This window comes from Cervus canadensis, chromosome 16, assembly GCF_019320065.1.
Source record: "Cervus canadensis isolate Bull #8, Minnesota chromosome 16, ASM1932006v1, whole genome shotgun sequence".
NCBI lineage: Eukaryota > Metazoa > Chordata > Mammalia > Artiodactyla > Cervidae > Cervus > Cervus canadensis.
In genome coordinates this window covers 44170092-44194728 of record NC_057401.1, presented here as the reverse complement: position 1 = coordinate 44194728, position 24637 = coordinate 44170092, and the positions used below count along the sequence as shown (strand labels likewise).

At 33.9% G+C, this 24637-nt stretch overlaps 1 protein-coding gene across 1 annotated transcript in view; it reads right to left on the bottom strand.

Annotated features, from left to right (window-relative positions):
• Window positions 1-24637, bottom strand: part of CDH9 (cadherin 9) — a 137663-nt gene that overhangs the window by 66743 nt on the left and 46283 nt on the right. Inside the window, exon 2 of the mRNA XM_043488759.1 lies at window positions 15509-15784. Coding sequence (XP_043344694.1) covers window positions 15509-15736 — 228 coding nt within the window. The 5' untranslated portion in view covers window positions 15737-15784. The remainder of the gene's footprint in view (window positions 1-15508; window positions 15785-24637) is intronic.

Here is a 24637-nt window from a genome sequence, read left to right as displayed (position 1 = left end):
GGGGAATCACAGCATCAACTACTAACTACTACTTTGTCTTTTGCTATTTTTGGATACTGATGGCTGAAATACACTTCAAATCCCTTGCCAGGTCTCAACCTTTGTCATCTCTACAAGGCTCACTGGAGAACTATATTTAATAGTTGTTTTGATATTATTTTTATTATTGTCAGTGAAGTGAATCTGTTCTTATGTTAATTGAACAGAAAACATTTTTGGATGATGATCATTTAAAATTTTTGAAATTACAGTGTGACAAATTAGAGCAAGGAAGTAAGCAAAAGCAGAGATTCCAATAAAGTGGGTTGTGAAAAACGTTTAGCTTTTTCCCTTGGGTATGTGCTTCTGATATCAATGTCACTGGACCATATGAATTCTGTAAACATTCATTGTAAACCTTAGATGTCATAGAGCATAGTGCTAGAACTAACAGATATCAATGCATAATTGTAGAGTTTAATTACATTGTGTTAATACTTGAAAATTCAAAATTTCCTTTGCCTGATATATATGTTTCTTATTTATTTTAATTAACTTTTTCCTGGTTTATTGGCATATTATAACACATATTTCCTGTTTTACTGACATCAAGAATCTTAGATTTACATTTTTCTTGTCTTCTATTGATGGGTGGGATACAAATTTATATACATATATATGTATGTGAAGACTAAATACATATATATCTTTTTCAAGATGAGTCATAGTCTCAAACTTTCTTCATCACAAAACCCATTTTAAAATTTAAGCATTTCTAATAACACTTTGAATTTTTAAATTAAAATGAATGTTTAAAATATAGTTAGTAAATCTTGAATTTTTAATATTTTAAGAAATGTCAGGTTTTTGCTTCAAAAGAAATGTCACAAAATTAAGCAGTCACTGAGTTTTTATTTATATGTATAATTGGAATTGTAGTTACTGACCTTAAATTACTATTACTGTTCTTTCTAATCAATTAAACTTTTTCAAGAAGTCAGATGAGTAAGCAACCATAAGGGACATTATTTTATTGTAAAGAATAAGCCTTATAGATTTATTTATAGTTCTTTTTTTAACAAATTACCAAACCTTAGAAATATATGAGAAAACAAACTCACCACACACACACACACATACACAATATACATGACATATGTGGTTTCACATGTTATGTAAATGATTTTTCCAATATTGTATTGCTTGGATATTTATGACTAAGCTTCATTGTTCAAGTTATACCATATTTACTTGGCTTGTTAGCTTAAAATAAACAGAAAATAACTAAATCATTGCAACAACTCCAAAGCAGTATGACAGAATAATTGAGTACACTTTGAAGCTTTTTCATTAGTAAACTTCATTTTATACATTCACTGAGTTTTTCCATATATTTACATAGAATAAGCCTTATTTACTTGAGAAAAGACTCACTTTTGCAAATTTGACTTTGTCTTGTATACCTGTATACATATAAATAAGATGATTTTTCTCATAAATGTTGCAAGTCCTACAGTAATTCAAATGTCTACTGTGAATATAATAAGAATGGTCCTGGGCTCTTCACATATAATTCAAATTGAATACCAACATAAACTTTTCATTTCTTCTAAATTTTCTGATCCATAGCGAGGAAAAGAATGTTACCAAGTAAAAACCTCAAAAAATGCTTCTGACATAGGAGAGGCCATTCTTATCACAATTCACACATTTCAGCTACCTTTTATTCTATGAAATTCCTTGTGACATAAATGCAAACTCTGCTTCTTTTCAGGTTTATGCAAAGCTAAAAAGAGAGTCTCTATTTCTAGCCTTGACTGGAAAGTCAAAAAAGAGAATGTGTACTCTATGATTCCAGCATTATTCACCATAAAAATGGTCAAGATGAAGCACATAACCAGGAGTGAAATGACATGAGAGAAAATTAGGATTCATTCATCAGTCATATTATATCTCATAGAATACAAGTGAAGGTTATAGCCTTGAACACATCATTTTAAAGAGGCAATTTTTATACTCGGGGGAGTGCTAACTACAGTAATGTATTATCACTCTCACTATTTTATTCTGACTTTAGAGAAATACTTGTTTAGAAGGAACAACTTGAAATAGTATTATCCATTGTACTCTCAGTGCATAAAATTGATTAAATATAAAAAGCCATAAGTCAGAAAGAAAGGAGTTTAGATTGAATCATTGTCTTATATCATATTATTTGTATATGTCTCTAAATTCAACCGCATGCTTAAAATGCACTTTAACAACAGAATTCACTTTAGATTATTTGCTTACAAAGTTTAATATCCTTACAAAGAAAGCTGTTCTTATTTCTCTAAGATGTGTGTGTGTTCATGTGTACTATACTAGGATCATTGACATTGAAAATTATTTTTTTAACAATCTGCACACAAATACATACACACAGAGAGAAATACAATTGTTCTATGATTTAAAAAAACTATAAAATATACAGTAATATCAAAGGGAAAACAGTAACCTCTACATGGCAGATGGGTAAATGGATCATAAAGAGTGATATCAAATATAGACCGTTTAAATTGAACAAAACGATAAGCAGGGAATAGAATGGAGAGTATAAATAAATTGTGGAGGGATGGGTATTAAATGGAAAAATAAACAAAGAGTGATTATGCCATGAATAATAGTGAATATTGGGCTCCCTAGTGGCTCAGTGGTAAAGAATTCACCAGCTAATGCAGGAAACAATCCCTGGATTGGGAAGATCCCCTGAAGAAGGAAATGGCAACCCACTCCAGTGTTCTTGCCTGGGAAATCCCATGGACAGAAGAGCCTGGCAGGCAACAGTCCATGGGATTGCAAAAAAGTTAAAGTTGATTTAGCAACTAAACAACAACACAATAGTGAATATTCAACTGTTAAGAGCTTTCAAAGAATGATAATCTCAACATGTGAGCATTTTTCCTAAGTAAGAACCATTTAAAAAGTTTTGGAGAGGATAACATTGTGACTCATAATTTAGAAAAGGTACTCTAATTAGGTATAGAAAAGTAAATTGTTAGGGAAAAAAAATAGAGGGAGTAATAGGACTTGTTAGGAATTTAATAGCATAAGAAAGCTGACTAGAGACTTTGAGAGACTGAAGATTGACAGAAGCAACACATATGTCACCACACCTATGAATTTGGAAGACAAATCAATAGAACCAATCAATCACACAAGAGGAATAAAAAGAGGAGACATCAATGATAAACTGAATGCATTGATGTTCCTTGAATATATTTTGTATCCCTTTTCTACTGTATGCTTTTCAGTGTTCATGTGAAGAAAAAATATTAAAAGAATTCTTGTCAGGACTTGCAGCACACGGCCAAACACTTAAAAATTTCTTCTGGTATGGCACTTGTGACTCAGGTTGCAGGCAAGAGGGAAATACTAAGGAATGAGAACACAGTCTTATTCTTAGGACTGCTAACTGCAGCAAAGTAATAGTAAGTTTATATTTTTTTTTATCTAACTTTGAAATGATGCCTGATCATGAGATGGGGCTTTAAGATCATTTACTCAATGTGCTCTCTTTATTAACTTTATTTCATGATTTCAGGTAATGGTTCAAGAAATTGGAACTCCTAAGTAACCTAAGTTAATGTGGAAGAACCTTTAGATATCTGATTGCATAAATATATCATTTACTTTTGTATTTTAGCTTGTAGTCACTTTTATAACATCTATTTTAGTTTTTACTCTTTTACTTAAAAAGTTCCTTGAAGATTAGCAGCGCAAGGCATATACAGTTCCTTTCATATATATGCAAGGCACATATATATATCAACTGTATTGATATACAGTTGAGACAATTTAAACTCATCAAAAGCATATGATTATAGAACAATAACTATTAATTTCTACTTCTTTCATGACCAAAGTTTTACAAATGATTGTAACAAGTTTCACTGATCTGAGTGTCTCTCTACCTAATATACCTTCAATAACATGTGTTAATAAATATTTTTTTTGTGAACATTTTTAATTGTGATCTGATTTTCTGTTTTAACATGTTTAACATGAATGAATTTAAGGTTAAAACAGTGTTTATAATGGATCTTTACTTTTTAAATTATGTTGAAAATTAACACAATAACAGGTAATGTTTATATTATTTAATGTGGCTCGATGTTAACTATCTTGCAAAATATATTTTAAAACTTATTTCTCTCCTCTTTTGCTCCATTTTGTTAAAATCATGTTTGATGTTAAGAAAAGGCCATCTTTAATGAGCAAAATAATGATTTATGTACCTATGAAAATGAATAAGTAAAAAGGCATGGCATGTGATTTATTTTTCCTTTTGCAAAACTCCATTAATGCCATTCAGTGGGTTTAGAAGCTATTCACCTGTTCAGTTTTAGCTCTATCTTGTGGTTAATCAGTGTAGTGATTATAACAGTTGATGATAACATTACAGTCCAGTGCTCAAAAACCTAGATTACTATCAACATGGAACTGAGTTCTAATATATACCAGACACTGCATTAGGGGGAAAGAATCTATATTTTCAAGGAATAAATTAACCTGAATAGATAAAATGGAACTATTATTACAAAATGCAGTAAAACAAAGTGGTAGTATTTAAGTTTATTTTACATAACTGCAACATACACCATGGAAGAGTAAATAGTTCAAAAGATACAGGCTAACTCTTGAAACCTGACGTTTGCCCTCATGCTCTCGTTGATGTACTGGTACATTGAATGCAGCTGTTCAAAACTTCCCTGGAAAGAAAGGTCATTTATAACTTTTTCTTGTCGGGTACTTGATATGTGAATGGAAAAGCAGAAATGTGACTCTAAAATAGACTTGCTGGTCCAGACAAGATGTGAATAGAAAACATTTGCAAATGGTCACAAGAAATTTCCTTTCAAAGGTCTGAATTCTTTTCCAGGAAGAAAACAGTGAACCATCATGTTTCTTAACATGTCAGAGAATGCTAAAATACCAAGGACTGTATTGTTTAAAGTGATGTATCACAGTAAGAAACTGATTCACACTAACACTTATGATGTAAAACATTCTGACAGTCCTACCTAATATAATCAACCATTAAAAAGAAATAATAAGTATACATTTGGGAAAAAGAGTTTACTTTGACTTAGAACATTTGAAACATTTTTAAGTCTTACAATATTGTAATAAGACTTCAGTCAAAGATGGAGAAGCTCTATACACTCAGCAAAAACAAGACAGGGAGCTTACCGTAGCTCAGATCATGAACTCTTTATTACCAATTCAGACTTAAATTGAAGAAAGTAGGGAAAACCACTGGACCATTCAGGTATGACCTATATCAAATCCCTTATAACTATACAGTGGAAGTGAGAAATAGATTTAAGGGACTAGGTTTGATAGACAGAGTGCCTGATGAACTATGGAAGGAGGTTCGTGACATTGTACAGGAGACAGGGAACAAGACCATCCCCAAGAAAAAGAAATGAAACAAAGCAAAATGGCTGTCTGAGGAGGCCTTGCAAACAGCTGTGAAAAAAGGGAAGGGAAAAGCAAAGGGAAAAAGGAAAGATATACCCATTTGAATGTGGACTTCCAAAGAATAGCAAGGAGAGATAAGAAAGCCTTCCTCAGCGATCAATGCAAAGAAATAGAGGAAAACAGTAGAATGGGAAATACTAGAGATCTTTTCAAGAAAACTAGAGATACCAAGGGAACATTTTATGCAAAGATGGGCTCAATAAAGGACAGAAATGGTATGGACCTAAAAGAAGCAGAAGATATTAAGAGGTGGCAAGAATACACGGAAGAACTATACAAAAAAGATTTTCACAACCCAGATAGTCACGAAGGTATGATCACTCACCTAAAGCCAGACATCCTGGAATGTGAAGTCAAATGGGCATTAGGAAACATCACTATGAACAAAGCTAGTGGAGGCGATGGAATTCCAGTTGAGCTATTTCAAATCCTGAAAGATGATGCTGTGAAAGTGCTGCACTCAATATGCCAGAAAATTTGGAAAATTCAGCAGTGTCCACAGGACTGGAAAAGGTCAGTTTTCTTTCCAATCACAAAGAAAGGCAATGCCAAAGAATACTCAAACTACCACACAATTGCACTCATCTCACATACTAGTAAAGTAATGCTCAAAATTCTCCAAGCCAGGCTTCAGCACTACGTGAACCGTGAACTTCCAGATGTTCAACTGGTTTTAGAAAAGGCCGAGGAACCAGAGATCAAATTGCCAACATCAGCTGGATCATCAAAAAAGCAAGAGAGTTCCAGGAAAAATATCTATTTCTTCTTTATTGACTATGCCAAAGCCTTTGACTATGTGGATCACAACAAACTGTGGAAAATTCTTCAAGAGATGGGAATACCAGACCACCTGACCTTTCTCTTGAGAAACCTGTATGCAGGTCAGGAAGCAACAGTTAGAACTGGACATGGAACAACAAACTGGTTCCAAATAGGAAAAGGAGTATGTCAAGGCTGTATATTGTCACCCTGCTTATTTAACTTATATACAGAGTACATCATGAGAAACGCTGAGCTGGAGGAAGCACAAGCTGGAATCAAGATTGCCAGGAGAAATATCAATAACCTCAGAAATGCAGATGACACCACCCTTATGGCAGAAAGTGAAGAGGAACTAAAAAGCCTCTTGATGAAAGTGAAAGAGGAGAGTGAAAAAGTTGGCTTAAAGCTTAACATTCAGAAAACTAAGATCATGGCATCTGGTCCCATCACTTCATGGCAAATAGATGGGGAAAGAGTGGAAACAGTGACTGACTTTGTTTTTCTGGTCTCCAAGATCACTACAGATGGTGATTGTAGCCATTAAATTAAGAAATGCTTACTCCTTGGAAGGAAAGTTATGACCATCCTAGACAGCATATTAAAAAGCAGAGACATTACTTTACCAAAAAAGGTCTGTCTAGTCAAGGCTATGGTTTTTCCAGTGGTCATGTATGGATGTGAGAGTTGGACTATAAAGAAAGCTTAGTGCCAAAGAATTGATGCTCTTGAACTGTGGTGTTGGAGAAGACTCTTGAGAGTCTCTTGGAATGCGAAGAAATCCAACCAGTCCATCCTAAAGGAGATCAGTCCTGGGTGTACATTGGAAGGACTGATGTTGAAGCTGAAACTCCAATACTTTGGCCACCTGATGTGAACAGCTGACTCATTGGAAAAGACCCTGATGCTGGAAAGTTGAAGGCAGGAAGAGTAGGGGACGACAAAGATGAGATGGTTGGCTGGCATCACTGACTCAATGGACATGGGTTTGGGTGGACTCCAGGAGTTGGTGATGGGCAGGGAAGCCTGGTGTGCTGCAGTTCATGGGGTCACAGAACTGGACACAACTGAGTGACTGAACTGAACTGAACTGGTTCATGAAACAAGCATAGTCACATCATGAAGCATTTTTTCAAAATCAATCTTGATATTCAGAGTTTTATCCTCACAGGTAGCTGCACTGTAATATATCTGCTGAGAATAATTATGAATGTATGACCCCAACAGATGTACAAACTGACAAAACTGCTTGATGACACAAACCACCAATCAAAAGAGGTGGTATTGCAAAGCCTCTGACTCAGAGTTAAATTTTTGTGGCCTAAACCACCACATTATTACCAGACTTTTCCTCTGAGGGTACTTTCCAGTGATAGAGTTAGGAATATTTAATTAGACCCCAGCCAGGAAGAAGTAATATCACTGGGCGGAGGATACGGTGGTTGGAGTTTGGGTTTGCCAGAGTAGACAGAAACCAGAGGGCACAATCTTAAGGAGGAGACAGTAACAGAAAACGGAACCCTCAAGTCTCTGTTAACATCTCTAAGTTGATGTCTAAACTTCACATGAACAATACCTGACTTTCATAAACAGTAGAAAATGTCAGCAAGAAGGCTAAGGAGTTGTGGATTTCGCCAGTAGGAAGTGGAAGAGTTCAATATTGCCAAGTTATTTTGGGTTTGCAACTACATCAAACCTCCTATAGAGCTCAAGAAGAGACAAATCCCAGAAATAATGAGAAACTGAAATGGTTCAGCCATACTATAAAGCAAATTGAGAGATAAAACAAAAACAACTAGGGTGAAATATTGATAACCGGTAAATCTTGCTGAATGATATATAGTTCTTTGTACAATTTGACTGACCTTCCAAATGTTTGAAATTAATTAAAAATAAAGATAAAAGAAATGTACAGGAGTATTGACTGGATGATATTTGATTTTTATATTATTAATTAATCTTCTAACTTCTAAGCACATTGTACTTCTCCATTTTGGTCTCCTTTAATATTTCTAGCTTTCATAGTTCAACATAAATTCATGAGAGTTACAGCTTGTTCATATCACTTGGAATTTTCTGTCTTTTTACTCTTGGTTGTTCTGGTATTTGAGTAGTTTAAATCTACATATCCATAATGTTTATTAATTTGGTAGAACAGGACATAAAATGTGACTGTTAATTTTAAAATTTGATTAAAACAAAACCACTGGTTTAAGAAAACCAGTTACTCTCAAACAAGATTAATAAAACACATATAATGTATCAAAGTAAGATACTTGCAAAGATAAACTGTTAAGAGTCAATGATACAGACAGAACTTTAAAGGCAAGCAGAGAAAAATACTAATTATATAAGGGCAACAATGATAAGAATAATGACTGACTTCTTATTGAAAGAAATAGAATCCACAGTGTAATGCAGCAAAAATTTAAAGTGCTGAAAGGAAAACAAACAAACAAACAACAACCAAAAAAAAAACCTCTCAGATCAGTTGATATTTCAATATTCAATGAAAATATTTTTTTTCAAAAATAAAAGTGAAATAATAATATTTTCAGATTAAAAAGAGCTAAAAAAATTTGCTTCCAGCAAACTCACACTAGAAGTAATGCTAAAGCAAGTTTTTGGTTTGAAGGGAAATGATAACATACAGAAATTAAGGTCTACACAAGAAAATAAAAAGCATGGCTAGAAATGGTAATCACTTAATATAACATGATTTTTTAAAACTCTTTTGCTTTTAAACAGGTAATAAAATGCCTAAATAAGAAATGATAGCAATGTATGAAGCAATTTAAAATACATACAGGAGGAAAATATATAACAAAATTAAAACTAAAGTCCTACAGGTATGAGAGATTATAATGTTGTAAGATTACTATTTTAATTGTAAACATGTTGTAAGCAATTATAAAATATAAAATATTGATTCCATTTACAGTATAATTTATAAGGTAATAATTATTTTGGAGTAAAAGTGATTCTAAAGTATATTTCTTTGAAATTTTCTCTGCTCTTTTTGTGATATATAGTGCCAATCTCTCAGGACCCAGATTAATAAACACTCAATCAAAATCTATTGAGATAGAACCTGAATATTAATTTGAGTAAATATATGATGTCAAACACTTTGAGAAAATAAAAAGAAAATCTAACACAAATTCAAAGTCCAAAGGTCACATATTGTGTATAGGAAATAAGCTAGTAAACCAAAATAATTAAAATTCTCCTATCAATACAGTTTTGATGGATGACTTCATAACTTTGACAGTAGATTCTAGCTGGGGAGAATGAAGATGGGCTTAATGTAGGAGGAAGCACTTGACGTAGGACTTAAAGGAAAAGAGAAAAGATGAGATTATGGGAAAAATGTTAGATACTTCCTGGAAAAGGGCCTATGAAATGATCAGATAGAGGTCAAGTATTTTGAAAAGGAAAGTTTTCACTTTGCCTGGAGTTTAGGCTACGTAATTATGGGAACATAGAACAAAAGCAGGAATACACAATGACATTGAACACTGAATTCTACTTAAGTAAATTTAGGTTATTCTTCCATAGACATTTTATCTAAGAGATTGATATCATTCAAGAAACTAAGGGGAGTCTTATAACACAAGGAGCTGACTTGGTGCTCTTTGATGACTTAGATGGATGGGAAGGGGTGAAGGTTGGGAGGTCCAACAGGGAGGGAAGGGATATGTGTATACAAATGGCTGATTCACTTTGTTATACAGAAGAAGCTAAGACAACATTATAAAGCAACTATAAAAAAGAAAGAAATAGTGTGCAACATATTTCTGAGAATTAAAAATTAAATAAAGTCAAGTGAAAAGTCTATTTACTGTGGTGATACAGTGGTACAGGGCTGTGGTGTTACGGTACAGGTGGTGACGGGATTGGTAGTAAGAAGGAAATGATAGGACTCTGTTGTAAAAGTAGATTTGTATAGAATTCAGTATGAAATAAGCCTTTGTAGACTCTCCTGAGCACCTCGCCTTAATGCTTAATATTTTTCTCATATGTCCTTAGTTTTAAACAACGAACCTATAAAGAGCATTTTGGGATACAATGTGCCCATAAATCAGATGCAGCTGCTACCTGGACTGCACCATAAGTAATGACATTCTAACACCTTTATAAAGATCATTTATTTAGATTCAGAAAAACACTATAATGTTCTATAACCATTTATCAAATAGCCTTCAGGAAATTTCAGTTTTTATTTCTGTCTCTGTACAAATCATACCGCCATATCCTACCTAAAAGCCTAAGAGAAAATCGCCTATCCAAGAACATTATTTTATATTTTCTTGGGGGAAATATTCATATATAGTGAACACATCAACCTATAAAAGTGCAAGAGAGAGAGTTATTCCACCACCTGATACTTAATCAAATGTAAATCAGACTCCTAATCATTTGACAATCGGTACTTCTGTTTTGCTTCATTTTTGTTAACACCTACATTAATACTATCCAGCTGCAACCAAGAGTTTCATGAATGTTAAAGCTCTTTTCTAGTTTATAATTTTATGATTACATTTTGGATGATTTCAGCTATGGAATAGTACATGTTTTTGAATTAAAATGATAAATAATTGACAGATATGCTGTAAAAAAGATAACTTGAATTTAGATGGTGACTATTAATAGGCAGTTCAATAATTTCCCTGAGCAAAGTAAGCATAAATATTACATATCTTTGAATTAAAATATATTTGTCAATTAAGTTGATATATTAAAATTATTTTATGGATATTAAAATTTCCTTCAAAAATAATAATTGCTATATCTGTAAATTTGTCTCTTCATGCAATAAATGTTTTAACAGCCAAACATTAAAATAATAAAATTAAATTCTGCTAATTAAGTATAGACATATGATCAATTGATTATGAATCCATAAGTACAGATTTTTCAAGATCTAAACCTAATGTATAAAAAATCAATTGTGTATGAAGTTTCTCTATAAGAATAGTAGGAGCCTTTGCTATACTTCTTAAATTTGCTTTAATTATTCTCTTGAGCAATATTAGTACTGCCCAAGTAATTCAATCACACATCTATTCACATTACTGGGAAATTACATGGCTTTGTTATGACTTTGTAATCTCCAAGAATAAGAACCAAAGGTTTCCCTCGTTGCAGAAAACAGAGTCAGTAAACCTCAGCTTGCATTACTGTGAAAACAAAAATGCTTTTAATTTCAACATTTTTTACTTTTCTCTTGTATTACAAAGACCTGAAATGACATAAGAAAATATTCTACAATATTTCCTTATAAAAATATCCTCACAATTCACCCCTTAGTCCTCCACTACACCCTGACATTGAAAACAAAATGATCATCCCAGAATGTGCTCCACTCATGATGAATTTGTACACTAGTTCAACAGGGATTCACATCCCATGATGTATATAAAAACATCACAGCATGGAATTTTCAGCATTTCATAGTGGTGGTCTAATTTCACCCCATTAAACTAGCTTTTATTTAGGGGTGTGTGTCTGCGTGTTTCTTGCTGTATGCAATCCCAACCCTTGGATTTATCCTCATGAAATTTTAAAGTTTTTTATTAGCACTTCCTAGCTACAGACTCATCTCCCTTCCTCCACAATCCTAGGAAACAACAGGAATTTGGAGTTTAAAAATCTTAATGATTGGGGCATTCAACCCATTTACATTTAAGGTAATTATTGATAGGTATGGTCCCGTTGCCATTTACTTTGTTGTTTTGGGTTCACGTTTATACAACCTTTCTGTGTTTCCTGTATATTATCTAGGGTGAAACAGATCATCAGCCCAGGTTGGATGCATGAGACAAGTGCTCGGGCCTGGTGCACTGGGAAGACCCAGAAGAATTGGGTGGAGAGGGAGGTGGGAGGGGGGAACGGGATGAGGAACACATGTAAATCCATGGCTGATTCGTGTCAATGTATGACAAAAACCACTACAATACTGTAAAGTAATTAGCCTCCAACTAATAAAAATAAATGAAAAAAAAAAAAATCTTAATGACATTTTAGGACTTCCCTGGTGGCTCAGACGGTAAAGCGTCTGTCTACAATGCAGGGGACTTGGGTTCAATCCCTGGGTCCGGAAGATTCCCTGGAGAAGGAAATGGCAACCCACTCTAGTACTCTTGCCTAGAAAATCCCATGGATGGAGAAGCCTGGTGTCCATGGGGTCGCAAAGAGCTGGACACAACTGAGCGACTTTCACTGATGACATTTTAATTTAACCTAACAAGAATCCGAAGTTTGGGTAAGTTAGCTGACTTATAACTTTTGCACTGTTATTGAACCTTGTAAGCTTCATGTTTAGTGTGTGTACACTTGTATATTTATGAAATTTCATGGCTGCCACTTTGTTTGTTCTAAGACTAATTCAGTTTGTTCTAAGACTAATTTAAATTCAGGATTAAACCCTAGATTTTACAACCAAGGATCAGATACACTTCTAACTTTCTACAATTTTATATCAGCTATACATTAATATAGCTTGTCACATTCTGTGATACCTAGCTTCTGAAAAATAAGGAAAAAAAAAAAAAACCTTTGAAAATTTCTTCCCGTTAGAAGCTCCTATTCTTTCCCAATCTTGATGCATGGTAAATATAGTAGGTCTTCACTCAAGGTATTGCCACTGCAATGGATTCTTGAAGATTAAGTTTAAGTTCACCCAAGGCAACCAGAGCAAGGTGGTCAAAAAGACAGTATGTGTTGTGTTCAAAAGATTAATTTGTCATCATAACTCAAGTGTTTGACCAAGTTCAAGGTTGAGAGCTGAGCTTTATTTTCCCAAGCTGTATATGCAAGTGAGCAATAAAGTCAAATGCCAGGAGAGCAGATTAGGAGAGAATTTACAGAGCCTTAAGAGTTTAATAGGGCTTTCTGGGTGGCTCAGGTGGTAAAGAATCTGCCTGCGATGCAGGAGACCTAGGTTCAATCCTTTGGTGGGGAAGGTCCCCCTGGAGAAGGAACTGGCAACCCACTCCAATATTCTTGCCTGGAAAATCCCAGGGGCAGAGGAGCCTGGTTCCCTACAGTCCATGGGGTCGCAAAGAGTTGGACCCAACTGAGTGACTTACAGAACAGAAAACCTTAACAAATGCTAAGAAGTAGTTGAAATCACATTTTTATAATGAACTAAATAGGTGGTGACAGCATATCTAAGACAAGGTCTTCTTACAAAAGAGATAAAGTATTTTTTTTCCAAAAAGTGTTTTATTTTGTTGAAGTTTTTCTTTCATATGAGTATTGTTTCCATTGGTTATATAAAAATATTTGACACATAGTTTTGGTTTGAATATCCTCATGTGAAAAATTCTGCTATTTTAATGTGTTTTCTATTTTGGGTTCATGATCTTGTTGAAACTTGTCCATGATCAAAGTGAGTTTACTTTCCCAAGATAAGGGATAAAATATTTTATGAAAAACAATTTAATAAAAGCAGCACCCACTTCACTATTTTTTAACAGATCATAGAACTAACTAAAAATGAATAAGGAGCAAGAAGATCTAAAGCATAATGTATATTTTTAAATGTCAGTGCAGTAATGGTGATCAGTTAATCAATGTGCAATCAATATTTAGAAAGAAATATTTCTGTTTATGGCTAAAAATAAGTGCTTGTAGAGGAGCCTTGGTTACCTTAAGATTACTAGTATCTCTTTTTATCTGTATCTATTCTTCTGTATCTGTGAATCTCCAAGGATAAATCCCTTTGTGCAAGGCCCCATGAACTGAATGTGTCCTTTACACATTGCCTTAGGAAAAGAATCATAAGGCAATTTCAAGTCCTTAGACACAAACATTTGTCAGTTGAACTTGTAATATCCTGATGTGAGTTATTAAATATAGTGTGAAAAGTGATATTAAATGAGGGATTTTGGAGGGTGCCATGTGGCTAACCTAAGGCAAAATAAGAGAGAAAAAAGAATCAGGAAGTGAAATGCATGGAGCAAAATGAGTATGACTTATGGAACCAGAGGAGGGAGACATCAAAAGAAAAGGAAATAATAGGTTTCTGATAACAGAAGTTGCATTTGAAAAAAATATATTCTGTCACACAAGGAGAGTAAAGAATTAACCAAGATTTTGTCTATTTCACCAATATTTCTGATCTAATAGCAATAAGCATAACTTTTGCGATATTGGGTACTTTTCACGTTTTCATTTTTGTCTGATTCTATCCTATTTGCCCAAGTTGCCAGTGAGTCAAACAATATTTATACCATTAGAGTCACTTCTAGTGTCTTGTGCCAACAATAAAAAATAAATAAATACATAACTAATGGGAAATGTTAGTATTAATAATTATTTAATTTGTTTTATGCACAGAATTTGAAACTACCTCAGCACTGGGCATAAACGGGATAATTCACAGTGAAAAAAAGGAGTTAGTGTATGTGTGGAATAGAATGAATGTGATTGGTAAGAGGACAATAGATAATTAGAAAATTCTGGATGGCAGAAATAATATGTCACCTATTTCAAGATACAGCAGAAAGAGGAGAGAGGCAATAACTCTATTTCGTCAAAACTGGGTACAAGAAGGGAGCTATGTATTCCCTGATGCCATTTGATCCTGATTGTTAATGAGTAAGTTTTCACTTGATGCAACTGGAATGGAATTAAGTCTGTCTAAGGGTACTGTCTTTTTTCTAGTTTTTTTTTTTTTTTTCTTTTCTTTTCTTCTTCCCTCTGCTTTAAATCCTTCGGTCTGGATTATAGGCAAGATATAGTTCATTTTGACTGGTTAGGAGACAGAGGCATCTAGAAGTATTCAAATTACTTGTTTTTCATATACAGCATACTATTCTTAATAACAATAAATTATTCATCAGCAGAGACTAATATATTTTAGCAACTATTGTATATTACAATTGCAGCTGCTTCACCTTATATAATGCATTAAATTATTTTTACTCATGGCTTAATTTTCAAAGAATTAAAAAAAAAATCTTTTAGATACATGCACATAAAATTATATCATATCTAGCTGATCAATAGTGAATTAAGTCCACAAATTGTTTATTCTTTGAGGCTTACTATGAATACTGATTTAATCTAACTACCTGAATAAATCACATTCCCCACATTATCCTACTGAATGAATTGACAACATGATACCTCTGCATATTGCCATTAGTCAAATACTTTAAAATAATTAGTGACATGGAAAACTGATGTAAAAAATAACTATCACTTTCAACTTCTAGACTTACCATACAAAAACTCTTACCTTGCCTACGTATTGTGTGTCTGTACCTGTATACTCTTCCAACAAGAAGAACTGATTCCACATCCAGCCACGCTTGGTGCGATGTAGCATTTTACCATCATCTTGTGTCAGACCCAGTATTCTTTCACTTGGTAAATCACTGTTACCTTTTTCTTGAAATGGGAGAGCATCAGTTGTATGATACATATAGGTCCAGATGAATAGTGATAGGCAATGATAAGTCCTCATTATTTGTGGCTTCCGCAGGAAAACAAATTCAATGTACTGTCTTTTTCCCTGAAAAGTAGTAGGAGAAAAATAGTTTATTAGGTTGTGTTTCTTTTTCATATAACCTGTAAACTGCAAAACTTTTCTGAATATTATTTAGATGTCGTAAATAATATATTATTGACATATTTTTGATGTATATCAATGGATTATCATTAAAAACTTATATCAATAGTAAAGGAGAAATATATAGGAAAAATAAACAGAAAACAGCTGACTTACTGTTACTGTATTATGACATGTAAATTTGAATATATTAATATTTTTAAATATTCATTATTTTGAAAAAGAGTAAGCTCTATAATACACAAAAGATCATATCAAGTTCCTAAAGTCCTCAAGACCAATGAAAGTAGAATATTTACCAATATATAAATATATATGAACAAGAACACTATTTTCTGTCCACAGTCTACCAAATTTCATAAGCTCTTTCTCCTCTTCCACCTCTTTCTTTCCTTTCCCTTCTGTTTTTCTTCTTTAACATATTGAGATGTTGCCTCAAGGCAAACTAAATGACACCAAATATACTTTGGATTGTGTCTTCAGTTACTTAGCACTGTAAGGTTGATCCTTTACAATCAATAACTTTTTTTCCCAAATATCAGTTGAGTAAGCGAGGAGAATGTGCTCTCCTCCTGTTCAGGAACATTTTGATATTAAAAAAAAAACCATATTTATTTCAAATAATAATAATAACAAAAAGGAAAACACAAAATTAGTATTGCAAAATTAGATAGGCAGTTCTACCTATGAGATAATTTGATCCAGAATTGTTAAATGTTTTGGTATTTCAAAATTAATTTTATCTATTAGTACTTTGCTTTAATTTGAAACATATATAATCTAGAACATTTGAGATGTTGTTGCTGATTATAATGATTTGATAAGCAAGAACAACCCATCTCAAACTAGTACGGGCAAAAATAAATAAATAATTCATTACATTATAAAATCAAATTAAGTGTGGAAAGGAGAGGATGAAAGGAATAGAGAAGCAACTGGGCCCTTCCTGCTCATGAAAACTGAGAATTAGGGCCTTGGGTACTGGAGTTCTTTTTTTATTTCCTTCTCTTTCTCTCTCACTTTTCTCTGGCTTCGACCTAAGCCTTCTCAACCTGATGAAATCTGCAAATACATGAGTTTAAGATTCAACATCTTCCAATGGAGAAAGCAACTGATAGCCTTTTCTATTTTGAGTTTAAAAAACAAAAAAATCCTAGTAATGGACTCTAATTTACCTGGCCTAAGCCAAATGTCCAGTACTAGACTATGTACCTGTGGATTCAGTTGCAGTTATCAAGTCATAAAAGTCATATATAACCCTCAAGCTTGGCTTATCCCTTATTATCTGAGACTTCTGGATACTTAGCTGCATCACAAGGTCTCAACTACTTCTATTATAAAAGGAGAAAAATCAGTACCTGTCTCATAAAGTATTTATTTTATTTTGAACATTTATCACAATGTCATAGCTATTTGTAATACAAAGATTACATTTTATAGTAGCATATACCTATGAGAACACTGAGGTGTGAAGAATTAACTAATTTGACAAAATTCATACAGATAGTACATGTTGGAGCTAGTTTTTAGATTCTCAGGTTTAAACTTATTTTTACATAATATAATACACGTAGCTTATATTAAATCAGCACAGTGCTAGCATACAATTCCCCAGCATGTTAGTGTTTTCATTATCAATCAATGAGGTTTGCTCCCAATGTATACCAATATAACAAAGAATGGATACTTGCTATGGTCCAGACCCATTGGCTTGTCCACCTGTATGTACTCTAATTTCCATACCTATTATTATTTTTTTTTAAAGTTCTTACTTAACAAAATACACATATGTAACCACAAATCTACACACTCTTCCAGAATGAGAGAAATCAAAGTCATGTTATTGTTTTTAACTCTGAAAGCATGGGTGGTGATAATTATTATTGATGGGAGAAATTTTCACTTATTGAGGTATGAGAAAGTCATTCTGGCTTATACATGATTTAAGTTGAGCTTTATGCTAAATAAAAAAGCCTACCTGTGGTATATTGAACATGCATTGTAAATCTGTTTTAACCATTTAAGAAGAGAGTACATTTGAAAACCAAAACAGAGTAATTGCAGTTTAGTCATCCAAAATGGACAGTTTCAGACATGCTCCTGCATCACTGAGAACCTGAATCTCCTGATTCAGATTCAACACCACCAGCCGTTCTCAAATTAACATCCCTTAGCAGCAGCAGCATTGTGGTTTCAAGGTCTTCCCTTTTAACTCTGCAACCATTTTGGACACCAACTTATCCTTGCTTAACAAGCATCCTTACCTCTTGCAGTTCCAGTCCTAGTTCTTGATGAGCAGTTTATGTAATTTTTAACGCATAAAGGTTTTTATCTTTATCAGTCGTCCCCATTTTGTAGTCCAGCAAAACACAATTCAAATTCTTGATTCAGTGTCTCTGGAGCTCTTGTGCTCCATTTGGCTCAGAGAAGACCCTTTGATTGTTTTCATAATAGATTGTTTATTACTTCCATCAACAACCTCATTATAGATTGTTCATTGATCATTCCTGTTGACTTTACATAACTAGTAGTAATCTCGTAAACTACTGGAAACTGGTAAATTTAACCACAACCATTAAAACTGTGAAATAAATTTCAGAACAGTACAACAGCAAATAATACTTGCAAAACATTTAATGAAAAGTATCTAATGGCCAATAGTTTAGACTATGCCCCACATTTTATTTATTAGGGATGAAAGTGAAAGTGAAGTCACTTAGTCATGTCCAACTCTTTGCGACCCCATGGACTGTAGCCTACCAGGCTCCTCCACATGGGATTTTCCAGGCAAGAATACTGGAGTGGGTTGCCATTTCCTTCTCCAGGAGATCTTCCTGACCCAGGGATTGAACCTCAGTCTCCTGCATTTTAGGCAGACACTTTACTGTCTGAGGCACCAGGGAAGTTCTTTATCAGGGATAGTATGGTAGAAAATGAGCAGTCAGAGAATCTCAAGAATAGCTGTTAACTCACTTTGATAAATAATCACACTTCCTTAGTAGACTACACTGGGTAACCTTGTTTCTTCCCACTGAGAGATTTCCATGAGAAATTGAAGAGCGCTCTTCATTTCCTGTCATTTGTTCTGTGATACCTATTTTAGGTAGAATGTAAGTCTTTAAGCTGAAAAGTTCAGCAGTATTAGATGGAGCCAAAGACAGGCAGAGGCCAGAATCCCATAGGTCTCTATAATCTATCATAAGACATTTGCTTTCATTTCAGTGCAAAATGGAAAGCTCTTGGAAGGCTTTACATGCCATGCTTAGAAAAGACCAATTTGGCTACGGATTGGGAAACAGGTTAGAGGATAGGAAAGGATTCAGGGAGACAGTTAAAGTATATCACTGTAATCCAGAAAGTGATGATGATGGCTCACAGAGAAGTGGTTTGAAGTGGACACCGAATCTCTGCTCAGATTTCCTTTGATTCTTTAATATGGCCACATACACACACTTCATGCACTGCAATTTTTGTATGCTTTGCTTCTAATGGCCTGCACCTGCTACTCTCTTTGAAGGACTTCCCTTGGTTACTGGAGCCACTTTGCCCACAGGCACAGGGAGACTAAAGTGCCTGCAAGTTTACAACTGTCTTTCATGGAATCCCTGAGCCACTGTTTAACAGGTGCAGAAATATTAAAAACCAATATGTTATTTGCATCCCGCAGCTCCCCTAAAGAATCATGCTGAGCCTGGACTGACTGAAATAACACTCACTTAGACTCTTTTTCTCGTCTTGTTTTCCCACTCTCTCCCACACTTCCTGACCTGGAAGCAATCTGTTAACCAATCACTTGCACCCAAATCCTTCCCTGTTTCTGGGGAACCAGACCTAAGACCGGAATAAACTCTTCACAATCAATATTCAAAAGAGAATGTTGATTGCATTGATTTAGTTCAGTTCAGTTGCTCAGTCGCAGCCAACTTGTTGCGACCCCAAGGGCTGGAGCACACCAGGTTTCTCTGTCCATCATCAACTCCCAGAACCTGCTTAAACTCATGTCCATCAAGTCGGTGATGCCATCCAACCATCTCATCCTCTCATCCCCTTCTCCTCCTGTTTTCAATCTTTCCCAGCATCAGGGTCTTTTCCAATGAGTCAGTTCTTCATATCAGGTGGCCAAAGTATTAGAGTTTTAGCTTCAGCATCAGTCCTTGTATCAATTATAAAGTATTAAATAAAGGAGGAATAAATTATAATACTAGATTATTAGTTTGTGAACTAGGCAAATGATTGAGCAAAACCTTGAGCCACTTTTGAGTGTCATTTATATCAGGAGGGGAGAAGATTCATTAGAAAAACTGTTTCATTTTTCTCCTTGTTCTTGGTCAAAACGAAACCTTTTTTTTTTTTTTTTTACTGCTACTACTAACATTTCAGCATAATAATAAGAAGCAAAGTTATTCACTGGTCTACTGACTTTATATAGTTTAATTTATCAGTTTATGGCATCCTTTTAAACAAGTCTTCTATAACTCCTCATAGTTTTCATATTGTAAGGAAACTGAGGCACAGAGAGTTTAACTGGCTGCACAAGTTCACACAAATAGCAACAGAAAGACTAAAAACTAAAGCCAGGCATTCACTTGCAGTTGGGCTCTACTGCTCCAGAAATAGACTACTAACATCTGTGATGCTGGCAACTTACATTTATTCCAACTTGCCTTCTGTGTAGTAGGCACTGTGCTAAGTCTTTTTTCAAACACAGTTTCTATATTCTCCTCATAACCATATTACAAGGAAAGTATGACCATACTAGAAAGAGGGGTAAACTGGAACTGAAGTAACTTGCTAATATCACAGAAAGTCAGGAATCTGTGGGAAAGCGGAAGGGCCTAGGATTTGAATTCTGTTGGCCTGATATCAGTGTTCCTGGTATTAATTGTACTGTTGTAAAGAAATATTGCTTCACATGCAACTTATCTGAAGGCCTCCTTTATGACCTTTAAATGCTTGCATAAATCAAGGTTTTGCCTTACTCACACTCTGACCCTGAACAATGTTACCTGGTTCATCCATAGTCAACACCTTCTCATTATTTTCAATTTCTATGTCATATTCTGCTTTCTTTCAAAATCTTCCAAAATAACCTTTTCAAAAATAGCTTAGCCAACTTCAGTCTCTATTGATTTCTTTCATACTATCCATTTATTTCTTTCATATAATTTACAATGATTTTAATTATATATTTCATTTAGTAGATTATATGTTTATTGACAGTTTCCTCTAGTTATAATGGATGGTTGTGGGATATTTTGTGCCCTGCATGAAATTATTGATATACCATAGGCACTTAATAAGTATTTGTAAAATTAACTGATTAGTTGATTCATGCCTAAATTGGATAATCCTCATTTGAGCCAGGGATCAAATATGAGATTGATGATATCTGATTGTGTAAGTATCTAATAAAGATACAGAAAGAGATTAACTGGGAGGAAATGTGCTTTTTAAAAGAGTTCTAGGGGAAAAAACATCTTAAAAAAGAGTTTCAGTGTTTTTTCTAACAAGTAAAACTCATGCTGCAGTGAAGTAAGACTGATATTCATAAAAGTTTGCATAACATGGGATTAAGTATGAACTTCACACAGTGACTGGTATAAATTATAGACTGAACAGTGAAGCCCTTTTATTAAATATCTCCTTTATTTTCCTCATGATTCTAAGCGTAATTCATTCACCTTTAGGAAAAATTATTGTACCCCCTTGTGTGGCCAATTTAACACCTGTACATTCCTCAACTCTTGAACAATAGTGCACATCATAAAGGGTTCTATTGTATTTGTTTTTAAATTTAGCAAGCTCTTATCCCATAGGGTTTATTAAAAATTCTTCATATCCTTTATTTATTCAATAGCAACAAGCTGGTTACTAAATTTTCTATGGTTAATTATCTCTATCAGCCTAAAATGCTCTGCATTTTAATCACATTTTTGTTGATAAATAAAAAACATCAGATGTATTGTGAAGTACCATATTTTAAGGTTGGTTTAATCTTGATTTTGTAATCAAGAAATTCACTAAATGTTGTTAACTTTAAAAACTGAAAATTATTTTATTATCATTCTCTTGTTCTCTTAATTATGTTTCAATTGCATTTGAGAAAAATGACTGTTGGCTATTTGTGAACCAAGAAAAAATGTAAATTACTATAATTAAGTAGGATGTTCATAATATAAAACTACCAACCAGACTTGAATTATGTCATTATTTCTTATCCTTAACTCAGACAAAGTATTTTCAAATTTCCAACCATATTTTTCAGACAGAGTTTCTGAGATAAAATGTACACACAAAACAAGTGTATATGATTGATTTTAGTACCTTATTTTAAGATTTGTAGTCAACAATCTACTTCCACACACATTAACATATTTATCTAAAGGAAAACAAGAAACAACAAATAAACCTCTGGGTTATGGTCGTATATTTTGATTCCTTTTCCAGATGAGATATATAAGGTTTGGAGAGAGAAAGAAAGCTATTAATATTTCTGATTACCCAGTTACTCTGTGGATTTGGCAAATGGTATACATATGTTGTTTTCTGCTTGGCTAGTGATCTTTCCAACACACTATTGTAGTTTATTATACTGTTTGGTGAGATAAGTCTAACAGTTTAGCTAGTTAAATGATGCATATACAAAGAATCAATACTATGAATGTGAATAGACACCAAAATTACAAGTCTTGTAAGTCTTTTAATCAAGGATCTGTTGAATATTTAGGAACATATGTTTTAACATATCTATTTTTCATGGTAATTGATACTTCTCATATTTACTAAATAAATACACATATACATATGAAATTTATCATTTTGTTATATTTATTTAATATACATATTTTTTCTAAAATAACACTGATTCTTTCTCAATAATTTCATGTTCAGTTATTGGCATCTTGACATTTGGGATTCTATCTTTATCTAATTAAATCTGGTAAACCTATTTCAAAACAAAACCAGAAATTAATGAAAGAAATAGGAACTTCCAGCTTTCTATAATCAAACTTTAACAGTTATCACCACTAAACTAAGCCTTAAATATTCAGCTTTAGGTCTTCTCTAGAAAACAGAGTATAAACTGGGGTCTGAAGGAAGTTCTACAACAGGTTTTGACAATAAACTATCAAAATAACAATGATAACATTATATTAAATACATAACAGGATATAAATATGTACATATAGAATTATAAAATCTGAAGACATGTAAACAATCTATTGGCAGAATCTAAGAGAAATACTCTGTAAGAATAGTGTTCTAGATTAAAAAATAAATAATAATGGATGACTCTCTATGATTTCTGGAAAACACATCAACTTTCAAACAAAAGGAGATGGGCAAGCAAATTTTTCCCCAATATCAGCACCCTGCTGCTGCTGCTGCTAAGTCACTTCAGTCGTGTCCAACTCTGTGCCCTAAATGGGACCAAAAAGATCGAAACTTATATGTGAACTTCTATTACACAGATGCCCCTTTTGTAGTTGGCCAAGATACTACTGCATCTGTTCAGTTGAGGTTCCCCCCTATAATATAACAAGATAAAGAAAAAAGGGACATGTTAGGGGGTGTTATTTTGGACATATTTTAATTGGGGGATCTGCCTTACAAGTGAATCATCTTAGTCAGGGTCAGAGATGGAAAAACTGTTAAGAGATATGTTCATAACCTGTTTAAGAATGTTGGCTACTAAGGTATTACTGGAATTTTCTATCACAAAGAGGGACAATTTTTGCTTCTGTGTTCTTAAACACTCGAAACTGGACGAAAATACTTTCAAGTTGGTGTGGCAAAATGACATACCATGCAGCGTAAAATTGGACTATACTAAGCCTAAGGGAAATGCACACCATTTAATCAGCATAAGCACATACAACACTTTTATCTGAGGGAAGAATAAAAATCAAAGCACAACAGTGGTCTATGAAAATGCAGGAAATCAGATGAAGAGAAGGCTTTCCATAGGAAAGAATAATCATGCTCATATAGAAGTTAAAAGTCGCCAAACTCAACACTTCTCACAACCTGAGAGCCACTTGTTTTTCTCTTCTTACCCTTTAAATTTCTGCTGTTACATTTTCAATTCGCCAATAAAGAATGAGAAGCCCTAGGCCCTCACTCTCCCTAGTAGTAAAAGCAGAACTCCAGAACTATGCACTGGCTAGCTGACTTATTCTTGCTCTCTCTATTTCTGCATATGTGTGTGTGTATCTTTTTCTCCCTCAACTCCTCCTCCCCACCAGGAAATAGGTATGTGTGCTCAGGTGTCCCATGTGCTTCCCAGGAGTTGTGAGAATAAACCTTTGGGCTTTTTTTTTTTTTTCCAAAGTTTTTTGATTTTTTGGTGCTGAGAGTGTTTTGCAATCATAATAAGAACTGTAAGGGATGATCTAGCCATGACATTGCTTATCAGTAGGCTCAGACTGGCACAAAATGTAGGTGAATGGGTAAGCAAAATGGGATATACCTATATAGTATTATTCAGGGGCAAAAAGAAATGAGCTATCAAGTCACTCACACAAAACTGAGAAAACAGATGCCTTGTGATAAGTGAAATGTTAAAACGCAGTGCTCAAGTTTGAAAATACTGAATCATTAAAACTGAATGACAGTCTGGAAAAAGCAAAACTACAGACACAATAGAAAAACCAGAGGTTGCGGTGGTTTGGGAGGAAGATAATAAGGATGAACAGGTGTACAAAGGGGAACTTTTGAACAGTGAATTCTGTATGATACTACAACAGTGGCCTATATGACATTATACATTTGTCAAAACCCATGCAACTTTACTCA